The 20,838-nt window shown below is 37.9% G+C and overlaps 1 protein-coding gene across 1 annotated transcript in view; it reads left to right on the forward strand.

The window, feature by feature from the left end:
• The first annotated feature begins 520 nt into the window (after nucleotides 1–520).
• Nucleotides 521–20,838, forward strand: part of DOK6 (docking protein 6) — a 261,432-nt gene continuing 241,114 nt past the window's right edge. Inside the window, exon 1 of the mRNA XM_087757545.1 lies at nucleotides 521–939. Coding sequence (XP_087613671.1) covers nucleotides 874–939 — 66 coding nt within the window. The 5' untranslated portion in view covers nucleotides 521–873. The remainder of the gene's footprint in view (nucleotides 940–20,838) is intronic.

Raw genomic sequence — 20,838 nt, forward strand, 5'->3', positions numbered from 1 at the left:
TGACACCTCATTTTTCAAGTTCAGATGGACTTGTGCTTTTTTTTTTTTTTTTTTTTTTACTTTTGTAGTTTAGATGTTTGTTTCATTGAGTTAGTTGTATCGACACAGTATTTCAATGTTTGGTGTCGGGCGTCTACGCGGCCTCCTGAATACACAGGCAGAAAGATGCCCTCCTGGGCCGTGTTTCCGAAGGGATCAGCCACCCGAGCGGGGGATGCCGCGGCCACGGCCACGGCCACGGCCACAGCGACCTGACAGCCTGGAGAACAGTGGGTAAAATCGCCAAGGCCGATGAGAGCATCTGGCCTCAGCTCTGCGCCATGCCTGGGGGCGGCGGGGGGGGCTCGCCCCCCACCGGGCTCAGGAGACCCGCGCCGCCCCCCCCGGCGACACCACCCGGGCGGCCCCGACCCCCGGCGGCGGGCAGAGCCGGCGCTGGAGGCGGGCTCCGCGGCCGCGGCGCCGGGGGCGGTGTCCCCGCTCCGCTCCGCCCGCCGCCCCGCCCGCCTCCCCGGCCGTAGGCGCGGGCAGCCGCGGAGCCGCCGCCGGGCGGAGCGGAGCGAAGCGGTGCCGGCGGTCAGGGCGGCGGTGCGGGGGAAGCGAGGGGTCGGCGGAAGAGCGGAGCGGGCGGCCGCCACCCGCCCCCCGGGGCGGCGTGGAGCTGAGCGGAGCGGAGCGCGGCGTCCGCGGGAGGAGCGCGGCGCGAAGCGGAGAGGAGAGCGGCGCCTGCTGCTGCCTGGATGCCAGAGGCGCCTCGGGAGCCGGCGACCGGCGGCACCCAGGAGGGCCCGGGGGAGGAGGAGGAGGCGGCGGCGGCGCCGGAGGAGGAGGAGGACTCCGGGCGCGGAGGGGAGGAAGCAGGCAGCGCTGGCCATGGCCTCCAACTTTAACGATATAGTCAAGCAGGGCTACGTGAAAATCCGCAGCAGGAAGCTGGGGGTGAGTGAGCTCTCCCTTCGCCGGCCCTGCCCGGGGTGGGGGCGAGGCGCTTGGCGGCCGCCTCGCCGGCCTGGGGGGCCGCGGTGCCCCGGGCCGGGGCCGCCAGCGCGGGGCGCGGCGACCTGCTGCTGCCGCTGCCGCTGCTCGGACTTTGCTCCCTTCTCCATAGGGGTCGGTGGGGATGCGCTGCCATTGCACCTCGAAGAGAGCCGGCTTCTCCCCTCTCTCTCCGGGAAGGCGCCGCTCCGCCCTTCCTTCTCAGCGAGCGCCTTCCAGGGTCACCGTCCGTGGAAAGCTGCACCCCGTCCCTCTGTCCTCCTCGAGTCCCACAGCCCAGGCCGGGGCAAACACCCTCCTTGGGCGTCCCTTCCCTCGCCGGCCCCTCGCCTTGCTGCCTCTGGCAGGGGCTTGGGTGGGGGGAGGAAGGCGCAGGCAGGGTCTGTGAAAACTTTGTGCGCAGATTCTCCCTCCCTTCCTCCCTCTCCCGTTTTGGGAAAGGGATGTCTTCAGTTAGGGCAAGGTATGAAAATATTGGAGGCTGGTACCAGAGCAGCCCACTAGTAACAGAAAAGCGGGGGGAGGCTGGTGCCCGAGGGCATGAGGGGGCTGGGGAAGGGGAGTCTGCAGCGGGCCGCGGGACAGGCAGGGAGGGAAGGGGGTGACAGCCGCATGGACGAAACGGCAGATGGAGAGGCTGACTGCAATCAAAACTAGAGGCCGCCTCTTAGCTGAGGGTGGCCCGGGATGCTCTACGAGGCCGAAGATAACACCGTGTTATCAGATTGGCCATAGGCACTTTCCCTCATGGGGTACAGCAAGCCTTGAAAAGAGTGAAGTTGGAGCAGAGTGCGTGCAGGGCCAGGATTTCCTAAACTTCAGATGCTCCCAGGACTCACCAGTTTGGTCTTTCTCATACCCTATGTGTGTGTGAGAATGACAAGGCTCAGGGGAGCTGGAAGCCCCAAGGCCTTTGCTGGCTTGCACACCTACTGATGTTGCCAACAATCCCAAAAGACAAGGGTCCCTGTGGGCTGGAGAGGAGGGCTGGGGTTCTTTCTGGGTTCACCTTCGTTTTTTTTCTCTGGGTACGCAGAAAAGTGGAGAGTCCCTACCTGCTCTCCCCTCACGGAAAGTGGGCAGCCCCCCCCCTTCTTTCCCTGAAACCTAACAGAGCAAGGGCTGTGTGAAATCTGCCCTAGTCCAAGTCATGCTCTGCGAGCTTATCACAGTGCTAATATTTATCTCCTCCTCATCCCCCCCCTTCTCCCTTCCCCCCAGATGCTGTGCTTTGCTTGCAGACACAGTGTGCAGGATGGTGGGAGACTAATCATAAATTGACCTTTGGAGCACTTTGCTGCCTTGGCAGGGATGTTAATTCCAAAAGAGCACCGAGACTTTGGTCCAAATCCTTTAATAGTGGCAACTCCAAATGTTTGAGAGATGGTGTAAATCCAGAGAATGGATGCTATTATTAATGATTTTGCAACCCCAGAGTCACTCCATGCATCAGTCAAGCATTAGTCAATCTGAAGAAGCAATTTCTAAGCCTTAGTTTGTTTCTGCAGTCCTCTGCTTAACCTTTGCTCATCATTTTTTTCCCAGCTCAGCAGTGTTATTAGATGGGCCCGACACAAAGCAGTGAGATGATGGTTTCACGTCACCTTGATGTTGGTGGTTGGAGGCAGAGTTAATCTATTTGATTTGCAAATCTGTATTTGAAGGTATCTCAGAGTCCTTTAAGTGTGAAATTATGTATATGCATATCTCTATATATAAGAATACCTTTATATACCTACGTGTATAGTGTATATGCAAAAAACGTAGAGTTCATATTATAGGAACGTTGGATGATACTTGCTGCCTTGTGAAAATGAAATTATGAAGACTGATATTTCATTTCAGCATATTTTAAGTAGCTTGAATATCTTGTTTTGAAGACATTAATCTGATTTTTTGGGGCGGACTTATAACTGCATTTTTTTGGAATGGGTATTATTCATGGTTGGAATGATTATCATACTTCTACACTAAGCAGAAGTGAAACAGTTCATGCAGTGTCTATGGAGGATTTTCTCCTACTGAAGAGGTGTGTAAGGGTGACAATTCAGACTACGCAGCCTCAGGCAGGTGGTAGTATAAGCTTAAATATGACATATGGGGATGCACATCTGAATAAATCTATGAAGTACAATGTAAAATGGATTATATTTTATAGAAAATAGCATTGAAATTCAAATGGGATATGATGGTTGAAAGGTATGAATATGTGTGTATATATCCATAGCTAATTGGATTCTGGTGGCTGAATTTCTAAATTAATGCAATTTTTATTCACCAAGTGAAACATTAAAGGTTTGTATTTTTTTCCCTTATGTCTATCTCCAAGTCCAAACCTTAATGAATTACACTAGAGCTGTCATAATGTAGGTGAATACATCAGTTTTCAGGGATATAAATGTCTGTTAACAAATTAATCTTTTTAACCTCCAAAAAAAACCTGAAAGGAGGGAAGAGGGTTCTGGAAAGTAAGGCTAAGATAATTTTGAAATATGTAAATAGAATTGTATCTCTTGCTGGTTACGTTTCATTCTTATACACTGGAAGTTATTAATTTTTTTGGGGGGAGGGTCATAATAGTCTACATTCTTTGAATATTTTGCTGTCTTCTGAAAAGTAGATTGATTAGAACTTGCAGAGCTGAGGTGACTAATACCAATTTTAGTGCTGGACGTGGGCAATAAAACTAATTCTAACGTTTAGGCCAGTATCCAACTCATTACGGAAATTCTTCCAGTGCAGCTTTTATTCTGTCTTCTTTTGTGACTGAGGGAGCTCTGGCTCAAATAAAATAGAAGATACTTCAGTATAATGCAACCTGTGAAGTTCCAGGTAAAACTGAGTGACGTAATACCGTAGAGCAAAATTAATGGCATATTTCATTTTACTAAAAAAAAAACCCAAAACAACAACAACAACAACAAAAAAACCACAAATGAACAACCTTTGACTTGGTGTGAACTTTTTGGTAGAATTTAGTTTTCCAAGAATTTAGTTTTCAGAAACCCAAGTCTTCTGATTGCCTCCTTTTATTAATTTTGTACTTTGTAAAACAGAAACTCTTTATGAATGGTTTTTTTACAAGGTATCACGTTTACCTCTGATTTATTATAGCTATACTTTGCTTTAAGTACTTGTTACCCTGTCTACCTACTCCTCATATACATGTAAATTGGATTCGTAGTATGCGTGAGTGCTGTCTCCAGTCACAGAAGACAGACAAACGTCCATTCTGAACCAAGCATTCAGGACTTGGAGCTATTTTGCCAAGAATTAGTGATTCTGGTCAGAAAGGTTATCTCAAGTCAAAGACGAGGCCTAAGTCTTGATGGGAATACATGCCAAGAAGTACTGTGAGAATTTGCCCTTACTCTTTGTTTAGTGATAGCTGAACATCAAGACTTTTTGCCTTTCTTTCACCATAATCATAAAGTGCTTGTCTACCATTGGATTTACATCTTAATGCGCTTCTATATATTTTCTGACAGTCCAGTATTTTCAAGTAGACCCCATTGTTCTGATATCTTTGTTGTTAAAGTAGCTTCTTTTGACATAGGGTTAAATAGTCACCTTGCCGAAATGAGGAGCTTTACCAGCCTCTCTGTTGTTGTTGGAATCTGACATCTGCCTCCATTGGGAAGAGCATGGTTTCTGCCATGGAGGTGTCAGGCCATGAAGAGACATGCAGCCAGTTGGACCACTTAGCCTACATCCTTAGTTTTGTTAAGCATGAGCTGTATATAAAACATTTCTAAGGTGCCTTGAAATTTTAAATATATATTAAAGCCTATGTAGTAGACAATCTCACATGCATATATGACATCTTCATCGAGGTATGACAAGTATTTTTGAAACGTAGAAACTGTAGTCAGTGAGGATAACTGTAATTAAAACATATTTTTAAAGTCTGTTTCTCTGCAGCCTAAATATGCCTTTCTTTTCAGTGCTCTGGCATTCCTGTGCTGTTTGATATTTTGCTTTTCTCTTATACTACATAAAGAAAATACCTCATTCTTGCGGCCATTACATTTGACCTGTGCGACCCTCCTTTGAAATAAATTTGATTGTAATGTGGTGTGCTGTTCAGATCAGAATAGGTCATTCGTGTAGCATGGAACAGGACTGTGCTGCCTTTGTTCTTTTGGAATCTTTCATACTTGTGTCGCATTAAAATTCATATGACACAATTTTGTACTGTGCTGGCTGTGCTTATAGGCTGAAACTTTCTTGTAGCAGATTGAATCCCTTTGTTGCCTCCTAATAAACTAAGCTGTGAGGATTTCATGCCTTGTTGAAGTGCTGTTTCTTAGAAGAAAAACAATTTGATGTCACATTAGGAAGTCTAATTAAAAACCAGCATTCTGTCACTTCGATAGTCTTGTTTGACCCATATCAACCTTCGAAGTCATAATCTTTTTGTTTGTTTGTTTTTGTCTTTTTTTTTTTTTGCATGCCTTGGCCACAGAACAAAAGAATCCTATCTAATGGAAATTTTCACTTGGTTGGTGAATAAATACTGATTTTTTTTTTCATGTGTTTCCACATACCAAGTAGAATTATTTCCTGAGTGGTTCAGCTTATACTCTAATACTGCTATCTGAAGAGAAAATTGTACCTGCCAGTCAGTCTTGATTGAGTAATAAATAACAGGTTGCTCTTAGTCACCAAATGAAAAGTTTTACCATATAAAACCCTCTATTTTTAGCCATACTTTTAGATCATTACAGGTACCTTTTCTGGAAATGAACATAGTGTTTCTTCTTCTGCTGTTAACTCTGTCTTCAATCAATCAGTCCTAACAATGCTATGAATACAAACCTCTGATTCCAGTTTGGTTCCTCTTGCAATAGTGCAGTATGTGTCTTAGAAAATCCTAACATTTAATTGATATTGTGTATGTATTTAGGGTGAAGAAAGCAAAGGGATCTGCAAAATGTCCCGAGTTTGAGATTACACTGAATGATGGCAGCGGCTTTGTGGGTCATGATGAATACAGATGGCAGAGTCAAGGTTCTTCTGTTTCTTTGAGTTGCCCTAGCATATTCTAAGAAACAAACAAACAAGTGAAAAAGCCCAAGCAAATAGTGCAGACTGGAATGGATATACTTTTCATAGATTATTTGATGTTATTATCTATGGGAAATCTGCTCAGCCTGTTTGAAGGCACCAAGATTGCTATTTATAACTGCATCCTGATGAATGACCTCAACTATGAATTACATAAATGATGAAAATGATTCAAATGAAACTTTAAAAACTTAACTCCTATCTATAATGAATTTTTTTTAATTTTAATAAAGCTCCAGACTGACAGGATTTAGATGCCGGATTCCTTCCATGTAAAGGAGTTCCTTTTTCACGCTAGTTCTAGACAATATGAGATATGGAATTAAAAGGATTTCACTATAATCCATTAAAGAATCTAGTCACATTTACTACTTAATACTGAAAGTATCATTTAAAATACCAATAATTACTGTTTTCAACACTTTTTCTTGCTACAGTTACATGAATGGATTTGAAAAATAAAATGGAAAACATATGGATTTCCAATTTGGTCATTGTGGAAAGAACAATCATTTTGAGCTTTTCACCAGGTCTTATTGATTAAGCATATTGTGCAGGAAATGGGAAGAAATATATTGCAGTCATTGTAAACAAGAACAAAACGTCCAACAATTTTTTCATGCTAATCTTTGTGTTTAAAGACACTTGTGAGTCAGCCTTGTGTTAGGCATTTCTGAGTTGCTGTTTGCCAGTTGCTTTTCTTGTGTACTTTACCACCTCTTAATTCTCAAGAGGCCTGCTAGCCAAAGGTCTATTAATTTTGTGAAGGATGGCACTTCTTTAATTTAAAGGGACAAATAGTTTCTCTTTTGCAAATAGCATATCACATCCATGTTATCAATGGATTATAGATGCTTCTATTTTTACTCTTGTGTGTAATATCATTAGCTTCAGTGAGATTATACCTTAGCTGTATGGTGATTACACAAAGAAGTGTTTGTAGACTTGACCTCTTTCACTTACGTATTGTGAGATGGTAAAATTTTATTGAGAGTTTATTTGGATCTCCTGTGAGGTGACGGTCTTTTGGTTTTTCATTTAGGAGTCTGTCATTTTTGTCCTATGATGGACATTAAAGACCTGATGAAAAGACCCTGAAGTCAATTTAAAGGAACCCATTAACTTTGGTGGCTTTGGTTCAGAGTCCAGGAGAGAGCATTAGCTGCGTGCATAGAACATGAAAATCCTTGTTGTAAAATGCCCTTCAAACCCTACTCAAAGGAGTTGTCCTTTCTCAAATCAGTAATTATGGAAGGAACATTTTATATGAATCCTTGAAATACACAAGGAATTATTCATGTCATTCCAGTAGTGAGTTTTCTTCCTAGTTTTTTAGAAATAATCTCGCCTTGAATCAGTCATTCAGATTTTTGCAAGCAGTGCAAAATGCTTTATAGCGGTTGCCTGGCAACAACATATTCAGGCAACAGCATATGTGAATCAGTTGTTAGTTATATATTTATATATATATATATGACTATGTATAGAGAATACATTTTAGATAGGTACTAATGAGAAATTTCTAAAAAAGCATGCTATGAAATGCTCTTTTTTTTTTTTTGAAGACAAATAAAGGGGTTTGGTCTACATTGCCCTGGAAAGTTTGTCTTTTGTTTTAGCTTGTGTAAAAGGTCTGCTAGTTGCACAGCTTTTCACAAATGTCATGATATATTTAATATACTTGTATGCAGTCATAGCAAGCAATGTAAAATATTCTCTTTGTTGAACGTGAAAAATACTTTTAAGATGTATGGATGCTGTTTCATATCCTTAAATTAATAATGTGTTAGTGAACCAAAATTTGGGTACTTTACTGCATACTGTAGCCATTCAGATCTGTTCTATTTAAAATAATAATTGTAAACGTTGTGCTGCATTTTATGTTTTTGATCTCTTCAACTTGCAATGCAGCTCTAAGAATCAAAAATATATTAGTGTATTATTGTCATTAATCATAGTTTTGTTGAAGACTTTTTTCCAGATAAAATACACAGTTCAAAATACACAGTTCAACTCTAAATACTGTGAAATTTCTTTAGTAAGGTCAACAAAGATAAAAAAAGAAGTCTTTTAATCTTGTTGAGAAAGTTTGTATACAGTAGGACAAAATTGCAAATTTATAAAGAAGAGTTGATGGAGAGTAGGGTTTGCTGTAACTATATCTTAGCATTTTCATGTCACATAAATGCTTTATATTAATATTTTTTTTCTATTCAGAATACCTACCCATGCATCATGTCTAAGAAGAAAATTTGACTGATTGTTTAGTGCAACTAGTAAACCACTAGAACTGAAAACCTGGTACAAGTCAAGAGATTTCCAAATAGTGAGATTTTCAGCTGGTTGGAAAATTGGATCTGCTGACTCCAGGAGTACTCTTTCTGACTAGAACAGGCAGACTCTTGTTCAGAAAGCTGGGACTAAAATTGTGAAGAGTTTTGAAGATGTATGTTAATATTGAATTCTACTTAGAAATTAAGGAAAAAAATAATGCAATCTGTAAGGTACAGATGAAATATACTTCCTTTCTGTGAACTCCACCACAAAATAATTTTGCAGCTTTTTAACAATTGCAATGTGTGAAACATGTCATTGCCATCATACTGAGAGGTTACAAGACCATGCAAATGGAGCCTCAGAGGAATTACTGTTCACTTCAGATGCACATAAATTAGGAAGATAATTAATGAAAGTGTGTAAATCTTTTAAAAGATTGATCCTATTTCTCTCTGTTGTTTAGCTGCCAAACTGGGCCTCATCATCTCCAGCTTATCTGGACTGAACTTTGGAAAGGTTGTATTCATTAACGTGTCAGTAAGGAATTAGAAACACATAACATTGACTAGATCTGGGGAAGAAAGTTACACACTATCTGCCTACAGGAGGAAAGGCTCTTCAGCGTGTTTCCCCTACCTGTTCATTACAAAAAGAATTAATAGCAAAGTTTAATAGCAAAAATTTTTCACTGATGTAGAACCAAATTAGGGCCATTTTTGCAGGAAGCTCATGATACTTCTAATACTGTCTGTTCTTTGTCCTTGGGATATTTTTTTAAAAGCTGTTGCTCCGGTGTCCTCTGCCTTCAGAGTGAATTGGTATATTCTCTTTTCTCACGCAAGTGTTTAATTTTCCCACAAAGAGAAAAGAATATGTGAAGTCATACAAAATAATAATACTAAAGGGTTTTCTGAAGGAGTAGTCATTGTTTTGTACAGCATCTAGAAAGAGGAGACTACATTTGTGGTTGTCCTTGAGACGTTCTTATGATAAATATATTTATTATAATTGCTTTTATTTTTTGTTCTTATTTATCTGACTACTTGTAGAAAATGCAGTCTTTGATAAAGTATTTACCTGATGCAGTAAATGTATTATCTAGTTCAAAAGTGATGAGAGAATGTGAAAAAATAAAATACATATGACTTAACTAAGAATGGAGAAAACTTCCATTTTAACTGAAGTTGATATACTAAATTATTAATTGCTAGATTAGTATGATAATAATAAGGTACTTTCAAATGAAGGGGTTTTTTGCTGATTAAAGTAATTTTTGTTGATGCAGTTAGAATAGTAATACTTTCTCTGACTGGTAATTATTTTTCTTCTTGAAACTGTACTTTTAAGCTGTTTCTGTGAACACTTCAGCAGGATGTAGAGTTTCCATACAAGAGCAGAAAAAGAACAGGGATTTTTTGGCACAATGAAAGCAAGCTAGAGCTGTTCAGTGCGCGGTCCTTCCAGTTGCTAAACACGTTCAGATCTCTCTGACTTCTGTAGCAGGCACTGAAGGTCCTCAGCTTCTCATATGGTATCATTCTTAATGAATATCATTTTCTGCATCGATTTTGCAAGGCCAAATATTATGTTAGTCATACTGTGTATTCGTATATTAGTGCTTCTTGCTTTTAAGTTGCACGGTGTTTACCTCCTGTCTGAAAGAGATTGAGGCTTCACCTTGGATGGCTTAAGTTTCATATCTGAGAATAAATTTCTTGACTTTTGAGTATCAAAGAAGTATTTGTCACTTGGTATTATTAGTATTCTCAAAGTTACATTTTTTTTAACTCAATCCATGTATGCTGTTACTGATAATCCTAAAAAGACTGATGTTTACAGAGATGCAAGTACAAAAAGAAAAAATTTTTGTGAGGAGAAATGCAATGCTGCTTTTTGCCTTTCAAGAGAAAAACATTTCTGTGTGTGTGTATATATGTATATAAAAGAACAACAGCATCATAAGAAAGCTAGAAGGTTAATTTTCCATAGTTGTAACAAGAAGGGTAGTAAAATAAAAGATATAAACTACAGTAAGGTTTTTGGAGCTCTTTGCACTGTTGATGTAATAACCTCTTTCTAGAAGATGGAAATCTTTGTGCGTAAGTGTTGAACTGTATATGAGAAGAGTTAAATTTTAGTCTTTTTCAGAGATGTAATTTGTAATCTTGAGCACTTTGATTCATTCCAGCCTTATTCTCAATTATACTAAGCCCACTGTTCACTACATAAATTAAATTTAAAGCTGCATTAAGGGCCCTTATACTGTCAGCATAGTGAAGAATGTTGTTAGTGTAAATGGGAAACAGGCTTTCTGAGCTTAAGTTTTCTGTCTGTAAAATGAGTATAATCTCTTTTCATCCACCTCTTCTTTATTTTGTCTGCTTCAGCTGTAAACTCTTGATAAATTCTCATTTTAGATATGTAGGTTGGCTAGCACTGATCATGGTCAAAACTGTTGCTGGGTACTACGACTGTATAGAAAATATTGGAATAATTCAGAATTTATTTTTAATTGTTTGAGTCACAGAACCGTGGAATGGTTGAGGTTGGAAGGGACCTCTGGAGGTCACTGGTCCGACCCCACTGCTCAGGCAGGGTCACTGCCTATTTTAATGTTGTATGAAGACTATAATTCTTGGTTGGAAAATATGTTTCAGTGAATTCTTCTATGAAATGTCTCTTTTACATTCAGGATTTGTTCCGGTATCTGGGTTATTTTAATTTTTATATATAAAGAAAGTAAATATTTTGTGCGTTTTTTGTCGTCCCCCCCCCCCCCCCCCCCGATCTTAGTGATAGAAATGATTGCTCATCAATTTTCATCTTAGAAACAGGTGTCACAGATAAAAAGGCAGGAAGTCTGAAGCTGATAACTTTGATAGGACTTACACCTCGCTTTATTTGAGACACAATTGTAGCACAAAATCTAAAGTCTTGAATGGTTTCACTTTTAAAAGCAGGTATTGAAAATGTTAAAGGTACACTTATTCACAACTGGCAGAACAATTCTGAGAAGTGAATATGGTCCATGAGACAATTTCATAACTGCTGGGATTACTGGTCTGCAATTGTGGATGTAAATGTCTGAACGCAGAAATTAGCCATATTTGTCAAATGTATGTCACACAATGCAAAAAACCTTATTTTAAGCTGGGGGAGGGGTTAGAGATGTTACTACATCATCTTTTTCCTTTCCTAGTGCAGTGTATCACTAGTCAGATTTTGAGAAGATATCAAAGTTTTCTCATCTCCAAATTTTATAAAAGGCATATTCTTCCACAAAACAATTTGGAAAACCCTTACCCTCTAGGCTTAGGTGAAGCTTTCTGCTAAGTAATACTAATACCTAGCCTTAAGTTGTGCATTTTACCCATTAATATCTCAGAGCTCAGCACAGGGAGCATGGATTTGCATGGTCCTATAAAGGAAGGTCTGTGGGACTTTGTGCAGATTGTAGGATGAATCAGTTGAGTCTACTTGCAGAGTCTAGAGATGACAAAATGCATTGTTTCTTGAGGAAATCTACCTACACAATATGTACAATAAAAAAGCACTACAGAAGTGTTTATTGAAAAGAAATGTATGAGGTTAAAAAAAAAAGTAGTTAATCAAATTATGGTTTGTCCAGAATAGGAACGCTAGCATGAGCACTTCCAGAAGATTTGTAACAGTAAGTATTGTCAGGGTACTGGTTTGCATTTAATTAAAAAAAAAAAAAAAAAATCTTTTTCTCCAGCCTTTTGAAATCACTGAAAGATTTGTATTCTCTTCAATAGGTCATAGCTCAAAGCAAAAGGTTGAAAGGATATCAGGTAACCTTTGCTAATATGATGCATATTGGTTGAATATACTCTTAAGTTTATGCAGTGTCAACACACTTGGGCAGTAATGTATTTAATGAAACCCAGTTCCTTCATCATGTTACATTTTTCCAGTCATCGAATAATCCTGAGGTTTAGGTTTTTTTAATAATGATAATTCTAATGTAGACCTATCCTAAAGAAGAATAAGAGAAAGTGAAATATTGAAAATAGGCAAATATCCTACATTTTGTTGTAAATGTGAATGTCTGGATGAACTAGATCAGCTGTTTCTGGTGTACGTAATCGTTCCTTTCATTAGATCTCACTATTCTGTGTAGGTACATTTTTAATTGCTTCTGGCAAGTCATAAGATCAAACATTTTTGCAGGAAAATCTGTGCAACACGCAAAAAATTTCACAGCAGTACATCTACATTTGCATGTAAATTTTAGTTGGTGTGAATTAGTGAAAGTGAGATTTACAAAAAGCAGGGTAAAAATTTTAAGGTCTAACTTCCCTTATTGGAACAAAATCTCTGACAGCAGTTATTCCCAATAATGGCATGAGATGTATTAAATATATAAATATTAAAAATATAGCAGAAGGAATAAGGGGCAAAAGAAAGGAAGCAGACTGTTCTATTCTGATGTCATTGCGGAAAAACAGGAATGGAATTATTTTTATGAGTTCTTAGCAAAGCAGAAGACTGCAGTTTCCTAAAGGTAGAATAGATATGTTAATGCAAAGGTTGTATTTCTAGAACATAAGCCATTGCACGGTACATGACTTGCTGAAGACCTAGAGGCCAAACAAGATATTGCTGGGTCACTACCATTTCAGAAGATTTAGGTTATTTTGATGAATTAGGTCTGAATATCTGTAGAGGATCTTTAGAGATGACTGTTTTCAAATACTTCCTAATCATTTGGGATGGAGACAATGCTTCCAAATCATGAAAGGGAGCTGTAGCTAATGATAACAGCCTAGCAGCCAGGGGAGAACATTGGTTAAATCATCAGTTAGGCCGCTGAGGTGCTTCAAAAACTGAAGCCACACAATGAGACATAAGGAGGAATCTGTGGAGAAGCCATGGAATAGAGTTAGTTGAGATTTATGGGCAATGAGAGGAAAATTTATACTGGTGGGCCTCATACTGTACTTATTTGAGGATAAATGTTACTCTGGCAGCTTTTATACAATAATATACCTACAGTGTTTAGATGTATTGCTTTGGGATTTTTTGAACTGAAGGAGAAAATAGAAAAGTAAATGTTATTGGTAAATATTTTTGACATGATTTTGACATGATCATACCATAATGTAGTTTATGTCCTAAAAGAACCCAGAGGTTAAATACATTTCAAAATGATTTTGGAGGTGTATTTTCCAGAACTCTTGATGTCAGAAAATAATTTTTGCCTGGAACCTTTTTTTTTTTTTCCTTTCCCCTCCTCTGAACAAACAAATCGGTCATTTCTGCTGTGTTTCTGTATAATGTTATTCTGTGGCTTATAGTAATTTCTCCCAAAAAGAAATATTCAAGGTGAATCTCTCCTCCACTGCAATCTGAACAAAATTGAGTTTAAAACTGTAGTGAAGTGATCCCTCTTGTTCGATTCTTCAGAATCCTGTTGTTTCCCCCCCCCCTTATCTTACCTGAAACATTTCCTAGACCAGCCTGTAGATAAATAATTGATCTTCTAATAGCAAAATTAACACTTTTCCTTTCTGTAATCTGGAAATTACTAGAAAGAGTAAATACCTGTTCTCATCTAAACAAACAAATACACTTTCTAATATACTTGATTGATTTATTTGTATTAATTAAAAAGGATTGAGCTAATGGGCCAAATATCTACTTGTCAGTAGAAAAGCGTATGAAGAAATACAACCTCCTTCAGTGTATGTCAGGCTTTTCAGTCTAGGAAAATGTAAAAAGTTGTAAATGATATTGATTTTCATTGACCTGAGCTAACCTACAGTAGTGCCACAGCTGCGCTCTCACTGATGCTCACGGCTGAGCCAAATGTACAGTAGATGAACTGAGTTAAACCAGGGGATTTGAAATGGGGAATGCTACTTGCTACTGTTTGAAGTCAACTTTAGAGATCTATAAAGCAAAGCATAGCTGACTGCATAGCTCTTAGGATGATCATGACTGAAAGAGTGAAACTGGAAGAAGCTCAACTAGCAATACGTAATTACCAAGATCAGTAAGTTAGGCTTGCAGTGAATTTATATATAAATACAGAGGAAAGACCTCTGCTAAAGAGGGTCCCATCTGCCCTTGATTGTGCAAATATCTCTGGAAGTGTGTATGTTTGCAGGTGTTACACACCAGCCACAGGGCTCACCATAGCAGTGAAAATTTTGATCAAGTTTCTTCAATTTTTTGTTACAGCCGTTTCATAAAGTAAAGTTCTATCAATCCCAGAAAATGGTATTAAAAACTAAGCTGAATAGAGCAGTTCCTCATTTTCAAAATTCTTTTTCTGGGTAGATAAGTAATTTTAGGACTGCATCCCATGTAAATCGGATTTGTTCAGATTTCATGTTTCAGCTTTTCTTCAGAATCAGGAGGGTTAAAAAACTTAATTTCCGAAACCAAAAATTGAAATGCTTGTGTAATATTTAGTCCTTAGGACCAGATGCCTTCGGCATAGGCCTTTAATCCCTGTGCCCTAGTTACAGCAATTAAGGTTCATGAAATATAATTTTTTTTACATATGCATCTTGGTTTCTCCTTTTTTCTTCTGTTTCAAAATCAGTCTGAAATATTAATGATCATATTAAATGCACTCTGTTATGTGAATTGCTGTTAATATTGCATTCTACTTATCCTGACAGATGCAGTGAATGACATTTTCTAACATTTAGACTTAAATGTGTATTCTCCTGCTGAAGGAAATCTGACTTTCATAATATGGTTTCTTGTAGGCCTGCCTCTTTATCTGCATTTAAATAAAAGTGCTGAAGATATGCAGCACTTTGGAAGACCACAGCTTATAATTGTTCATGATTTCTAGTGCTGCAGTGCAAATTAATCATTGTCGAACTGTGCTGGGGAGAATAGAAATGCCTAACAGCGTCCTGGTCCCTGCCTGAAAGAGCTTACACTCTAACATCTGAAATGTTAAAGCTGTCCTTCAAAGTCTCACGTTATTTTTTTCGCTGAAATATTTCTCTTCATCTAAATTTATTGTCCATTTCTGGCTATCATGTCTATGCAAATGGATTTCTCAAGCTTAATTGTAACAGTTCCCTTCTCCCCCAAAACTGATGAAGAAACGGTCACTGATGTGAATAAAGTCCCCATCAGAGCACTCGTAATATATGGTTTTGTTGGGATCAGGGAAAGCGCTGGTAGGGGATGAGGGTACAAACAGAAGTGGAAAAACAATTTGGTTTAGATGGTTCAAACTGAAACCAATAAAAGAAGTGCTGTCTCGATAGCAACAGGTATAGCAATGTGTAGATTGCACTTCACTTAGAGACAGTAGTCACTTTGGTGTCGATGTGAAAGCTCCCAAATGAAGAATTCACAGCCTTCTGGGGGGTTTGTTTTGTTTTTTAAGGCAGACGCATATGTCACTGTAAAACAACTATATCTACTTTAATGTGGCCAGAAAAGAGGCACTTAACTGTTCCACTGCAAAAAGAATGAGTTAAACCCGGTGCACAATCTGTCTCTGCTGTAGTTCTTGGCACACAACAGCTCTAATTGGTGGAAGCTATTGAGGCCTTAATTGCTGATTTTGCAGTACTGCCATGTTTACTGATAAGGTTTAATGCAAGCTAAAATTTGTTAACTAGAGAGAAACAGTCACGCTTCTGCGAAGAGTGTGAGGACAAACAGCAGGCTTTTCTGTAGCACCAAATGACAGTGAAGTATTTCAACACGTGGCATCATTAGATTTCCCTTTCAGGCTAATGAAATGCCTTTCTTCAAGCAGAAGAGCAGGAAGAACATTTCTGAGTTATACATTATGCAGCTAGTACTGAAATAAGCCTATAGTTGAAGTGATAGCTGGGTGTTCGCCTCACTGATTTACATGACTCTTAAATATCAATTTTTTGTCTCCTGGAGAAAGACAGATGCAACTGTTAGATTTGCATTGCATCAGGAGATCTAGGATTGAATTGCGTATATAAAAGAAGAAACGCCAGTTGTGCCCACCAGCCAACGATTATCTACATCAGTAGATGTAGTAATAGTATCTTCCTAATATTAAAGTTTAGGTTTAATATCAAAATTATTCACTAAGCAGTCATTTTATTCAGGTTTCTGAATATGACAAAAACTTTGCTGTCTGCCAAATTAATGGAGGACCGTTGCATTTGAATTTTAAAAAGTTTAGTTCTTGAACTGAGATATCATTATATGTTTATTTTTAATTCAGTATTATTACAGTGTAATACAGTAACTTTTTAAGCTACTAACCTGCTGTTTTATTTCTGAACGATAAGTTAAAATCATTATTTGTATTTGAGATTATATATAGTAGTAATATAAATGCCAAGCAATGTTATTATATGGCTGCTTATGTCCCAAAAGCTAAAAGGAAAACTAAATGGAAGTGTGTTTTGTACTTAACATATCACTCTGAAAGTGCCAGTTTTCTGTGTCTTAGCATGTTTTTTCAGATACTGGATGCATAGCTTAGAGCAGAGGAACATACTAGCTGAGTGAAAAGCAGATGCTACTGTGAACTCTAAATGAGTTTTTGTCTTCATGTTTGAAAAATACGTGACTGTATTCAAAGAGATTTTGTGTTTGCAGATGATTAAGTTCTATTTAATTTTGTTACTGAACATACTGTATCTTGAGTATATTCTGTAAGCCATATATGTCGTCTCACACAGTTCATGAAATGTATACTAATCTACATAACTGAATGTGTATAGAAGAGCAGATAGTTGAAGCACCTTAGAACAGTGCTTTAATCCAATATTTATTAATGCTCAGAAGATGAGAAATAGGGCATGGTCATCAAGTGTACTAAGAAAACTAATAGTAATTAGTATTATATTGTTTCTCTGCAGTTTAAATGGAAAATAAGTCAAATATACAGTAATTAATAGGTATTTCTATTTCAATTAATAGTCTGCTTTGATTGTAAATTTTCTCTACCCCTTAGACCAATTTTGGTTCAAACGGTATTCAGTTAAGTAAATTGTAACTCCATATGGGTCTACGACAGTGTAAAATACTAGAAGTTGTATTACATGGTGTTTTAGATATATAACGGGGCAGCTTTCTTAAATACAGACAAGTGGTCAGTTTTGAGTTCCTTCAGTGCTCTGCATTCTCTGTAGTAGTCCATAATGTTGGGTAGTTCTAGCCTTGAAAGGCTGAGAAAGAGCAAAACAAGGCTTTCATCAGCAAGGTCCTTGTGAAACAAAACTAACCTATATACATGATAGATGCACTCCAAGTCCAAGTCAAGAATGGCTGTATCTCTCTCTGCTTTTAAAAATCTTGGAGGTTTGCAAGTTGAGCTCACAAGAATGATCTTGCCAAACTGTTTGGCAAACTCATGTGGTTATCCACAGAATGGGTACCATTTTTTTCTGTAAGCAATGTGATTCAGAGTCCATTATGTAGTATTTTTCTGTTACCCGCAGATGCAGCAGAATGAACCTAAATCCTGTTGATTTTATTCAAATTTGAACAACAAGATATTTCCAAGAAGAGTTACAGAAAATGCAAAATAATTTGTGGTGCCAAAGGTCTCTTTAACTCTCTATCTGCATGCTTCATTGTGGGGTTAAAAAAAAAGAAAAAGAAAAAGAAAAAAGTTACTTACTTTCCTCCCTGTTGCCAAGAAAGTTACCAAAATGTATCTATCTGCAATGTTAACATAGGAAAGGGTCTTCAGTAAAATAGTAGTGACAGCAGAATCATGAACTCTTTCCTCTGCCTTTTCCTTTCACTTCATTGAAGTGTGAAACAAAAAATATAAAACAATAAATTTTTAATAAGACAAACTGGAAAACAAACTACTATGTTCTTGACCTAGGTAACACTGTTGTAGAAATATAACTTGCATTTCCTAATCATTTAATCTGGATGTGTGTGTTCACAATATTACATTCATAGTTCTATGTTTAATATTCTACCAGTAATTCTAAAAGCACATTTTTTTGCATGAACTTTATGAAGTAAATCACATATATGATGACTCTGCTGCATAGTACTTTACTTTTAATGGTCATGTAAGTTTATATTTTATTTCCTATTCCAATTCTTCTTTTCTTTGAGACCTTCTTCCTTTATATTTTAGGTAGTGATACAGAATTAAAATGTGGAGAATAAGGTTTTAGAAGCACAAAGTATTATTTGTTTTTGTCTTTCCATAGTGTATATTAGCTTACAGTAACTGTCCATCAAAAAAAAATTTCGTGTTACTAGCAATCAGACTTCTGAAATACGCAATTTGTATTTTAACGTCCATTAAAAATTGTGGAATAATGCACATTATTAATTGCTCATTATTCTATTATTTTGTCTTTTAAAAAGAGCACTACTGTGTCAAAATCAAAACATTAATTTTACAAGAGACAAATTCTTATTAAATCTTGAAGCACTAATCAGAAAGTACGAAATGCACTAGACTGGACTATCTCCTGTTTTACCTGAAGTCTAGTCATGTTGTAACCTTTGTGAATCTTGAAAGCATGTAAAAAATTCTATTAGCTGCAAGAACTACTTTATCTAAATAAACGACTCTGAAGATTTATAAGAACCAAGGTATTAGTCTAAAATTCAGTCTGTTATGCTTCAGCTGTCCAGAACTTTTATTCAGTTTACCAGGAGTTAACAAATTTCAAACTGACAGTTACCTTTTTACAGTAATGATACACTCCTTTTATATTTGTTTTTTGCCTAATCTGAAATCAATGATGAAAGAAATAATTTACTATTATTTCTTTCTTCTCTTTAATCATTAGATGGCTCTAGATGGCTCTACCATGTGACTAACATGTTCTGATCATGGTGCTGCATTTGATTGAGGGTATTGGGATGATTTGAATAGGTAGTTAAGATGTTTGCAGATGAAGGAGGCTTTTCGTGGCTTATTATTTTTGTTTTCTTTTTCCATATAAATTAGGAAGAAAGGTCATGGATAATGCATCTGGTGAAGATACTCAGGTACCAATTGCACTTAAGTGTTGCACTCATGTGTGATTGGCTAAGTCATGTCCTGGGTCAGCTCGTACTCACTTATTTTGAATGTGTTCACAGCAAAATATCCTGGACCAAAAAAAAAGAATTTCCTGCTTTAAAAAGCAATAAGCTGAAGAGTATAATCTGAATATAATAATAATAAAAAGATTTAGGAAGAGAGAAACAATTCATATTTTCATGCCTCTATTCCAGTTGATTCCTCAATTCCTTTAAAAAATTTTCCTTTGAGTGCTTGTCCAGTGTATTCTCCATTATTTGTTGCTGACGTTTATTTTCTGTGGATTAAGACATGCAATCCAGAAAGCAAAAATTTTAAAAAGGAAAAAAAAAAAAGACAGAGCTCAAATGAAGAAACAGTTTGTCTCCATAGTTGCATTTTCATCTTACAACTCTTTGATGCATCATAAATGCAGCGAGCACAGCCATTAACTTGATTCACTCTCTTTCACAATACATTGTCGCTGCTCTGGAGACAGATTGACAGTGCTGGACAAGCAGAAAAGAGATATGGGTCTTCTGAAACAGAAGTAAACAGTTAGGAGGAGCAAATGAAGGAGACTTTAGAAACAGTCAATTTAATATATGGCAAACATTTTCTAACTGCGAAATAAAAGAATATAACTTCTGTAGCTAAAATTGCAGGTCATAGTTTCTAGCATTGCTATGATTGTTATAACAGGAGTTTTAGCCCACAGTACTCACTAGTCTTGTGTAGCAGGGATCTTACTGGAGGACAAAAAGTCCTATCTGATTTCTTATTGTGAGGCTGTTTAATTGCACATTAATATAATGTCATGTACAAATGCGATAATAGATGAGCTGCACACACGTTTCAATAGATCTGCCTTTTAAATTTACTTTCTTGCAGCTGTGGTGGTTAATATTTTTAATTAATATTATCGCTGTGACTGGAAAAAAATGATTTGTGAAATTTCAGGCACTTGACCAGTCACATTTGAAAACAGCTAAATGCCTTATGTCAGTTCTTGTTTTCAAAGGAGATAAAGCAAGCCTGGGATCATCTAGTTCAGTGATGCTATTCATATGTGGCCAGGATAGATATAAAAGGGAAAGAGTAGGGAAGATAGGTTCATGTTTTAGTTTCAGGTTTTGGTTGGCTCTTTACTACCTAGACTAAGGCAATTCAACAGCCATCTGTGATGAATAATAGAAAATAAGCTGCTACATTTTCTGTTTTACTCTCTCAAACTCTCTGAACCTTTTTCTGTCTTACGCATCTGCTGCCAGTGCTGTTGAGTCAGCAGCTTATTTCAATTCAAGTAATCAAAACTATGAAAAATTACTTTTCTGCTTTTGTTTACCCCACAAAAGCAGCTTCTGTCAACATAATATCCTTTTATTTTACCTCTGTTCTTCACCCTTTTCTCTGGTGGAAATCTAGCCTTGTGTTTGCAAGGGTTTAATTTCTGTCCAAGGTCACAGAACTCTGGACTTACCAAGCCTTACTGGCAGCTGGGAAAATTACATTTGGCAGCATGACCATTT

Source organism: Nipponia nippon, unplaced genomic scaffold, assembly GCF_047370975.1.
Source record: "Nipponia nippon isolate SJK-2023a ecotype South Korea unplaced genomic scaffold, ASM4737097v1 scaffold_1, whole genome shotgun sequence".
Taxonomy (NCBI): Eukaryota; Metazoa; Chordata; class Aves; order Pelecaniformes; family Threskiornithidae; genus Nipponia; species Nipponia nippon.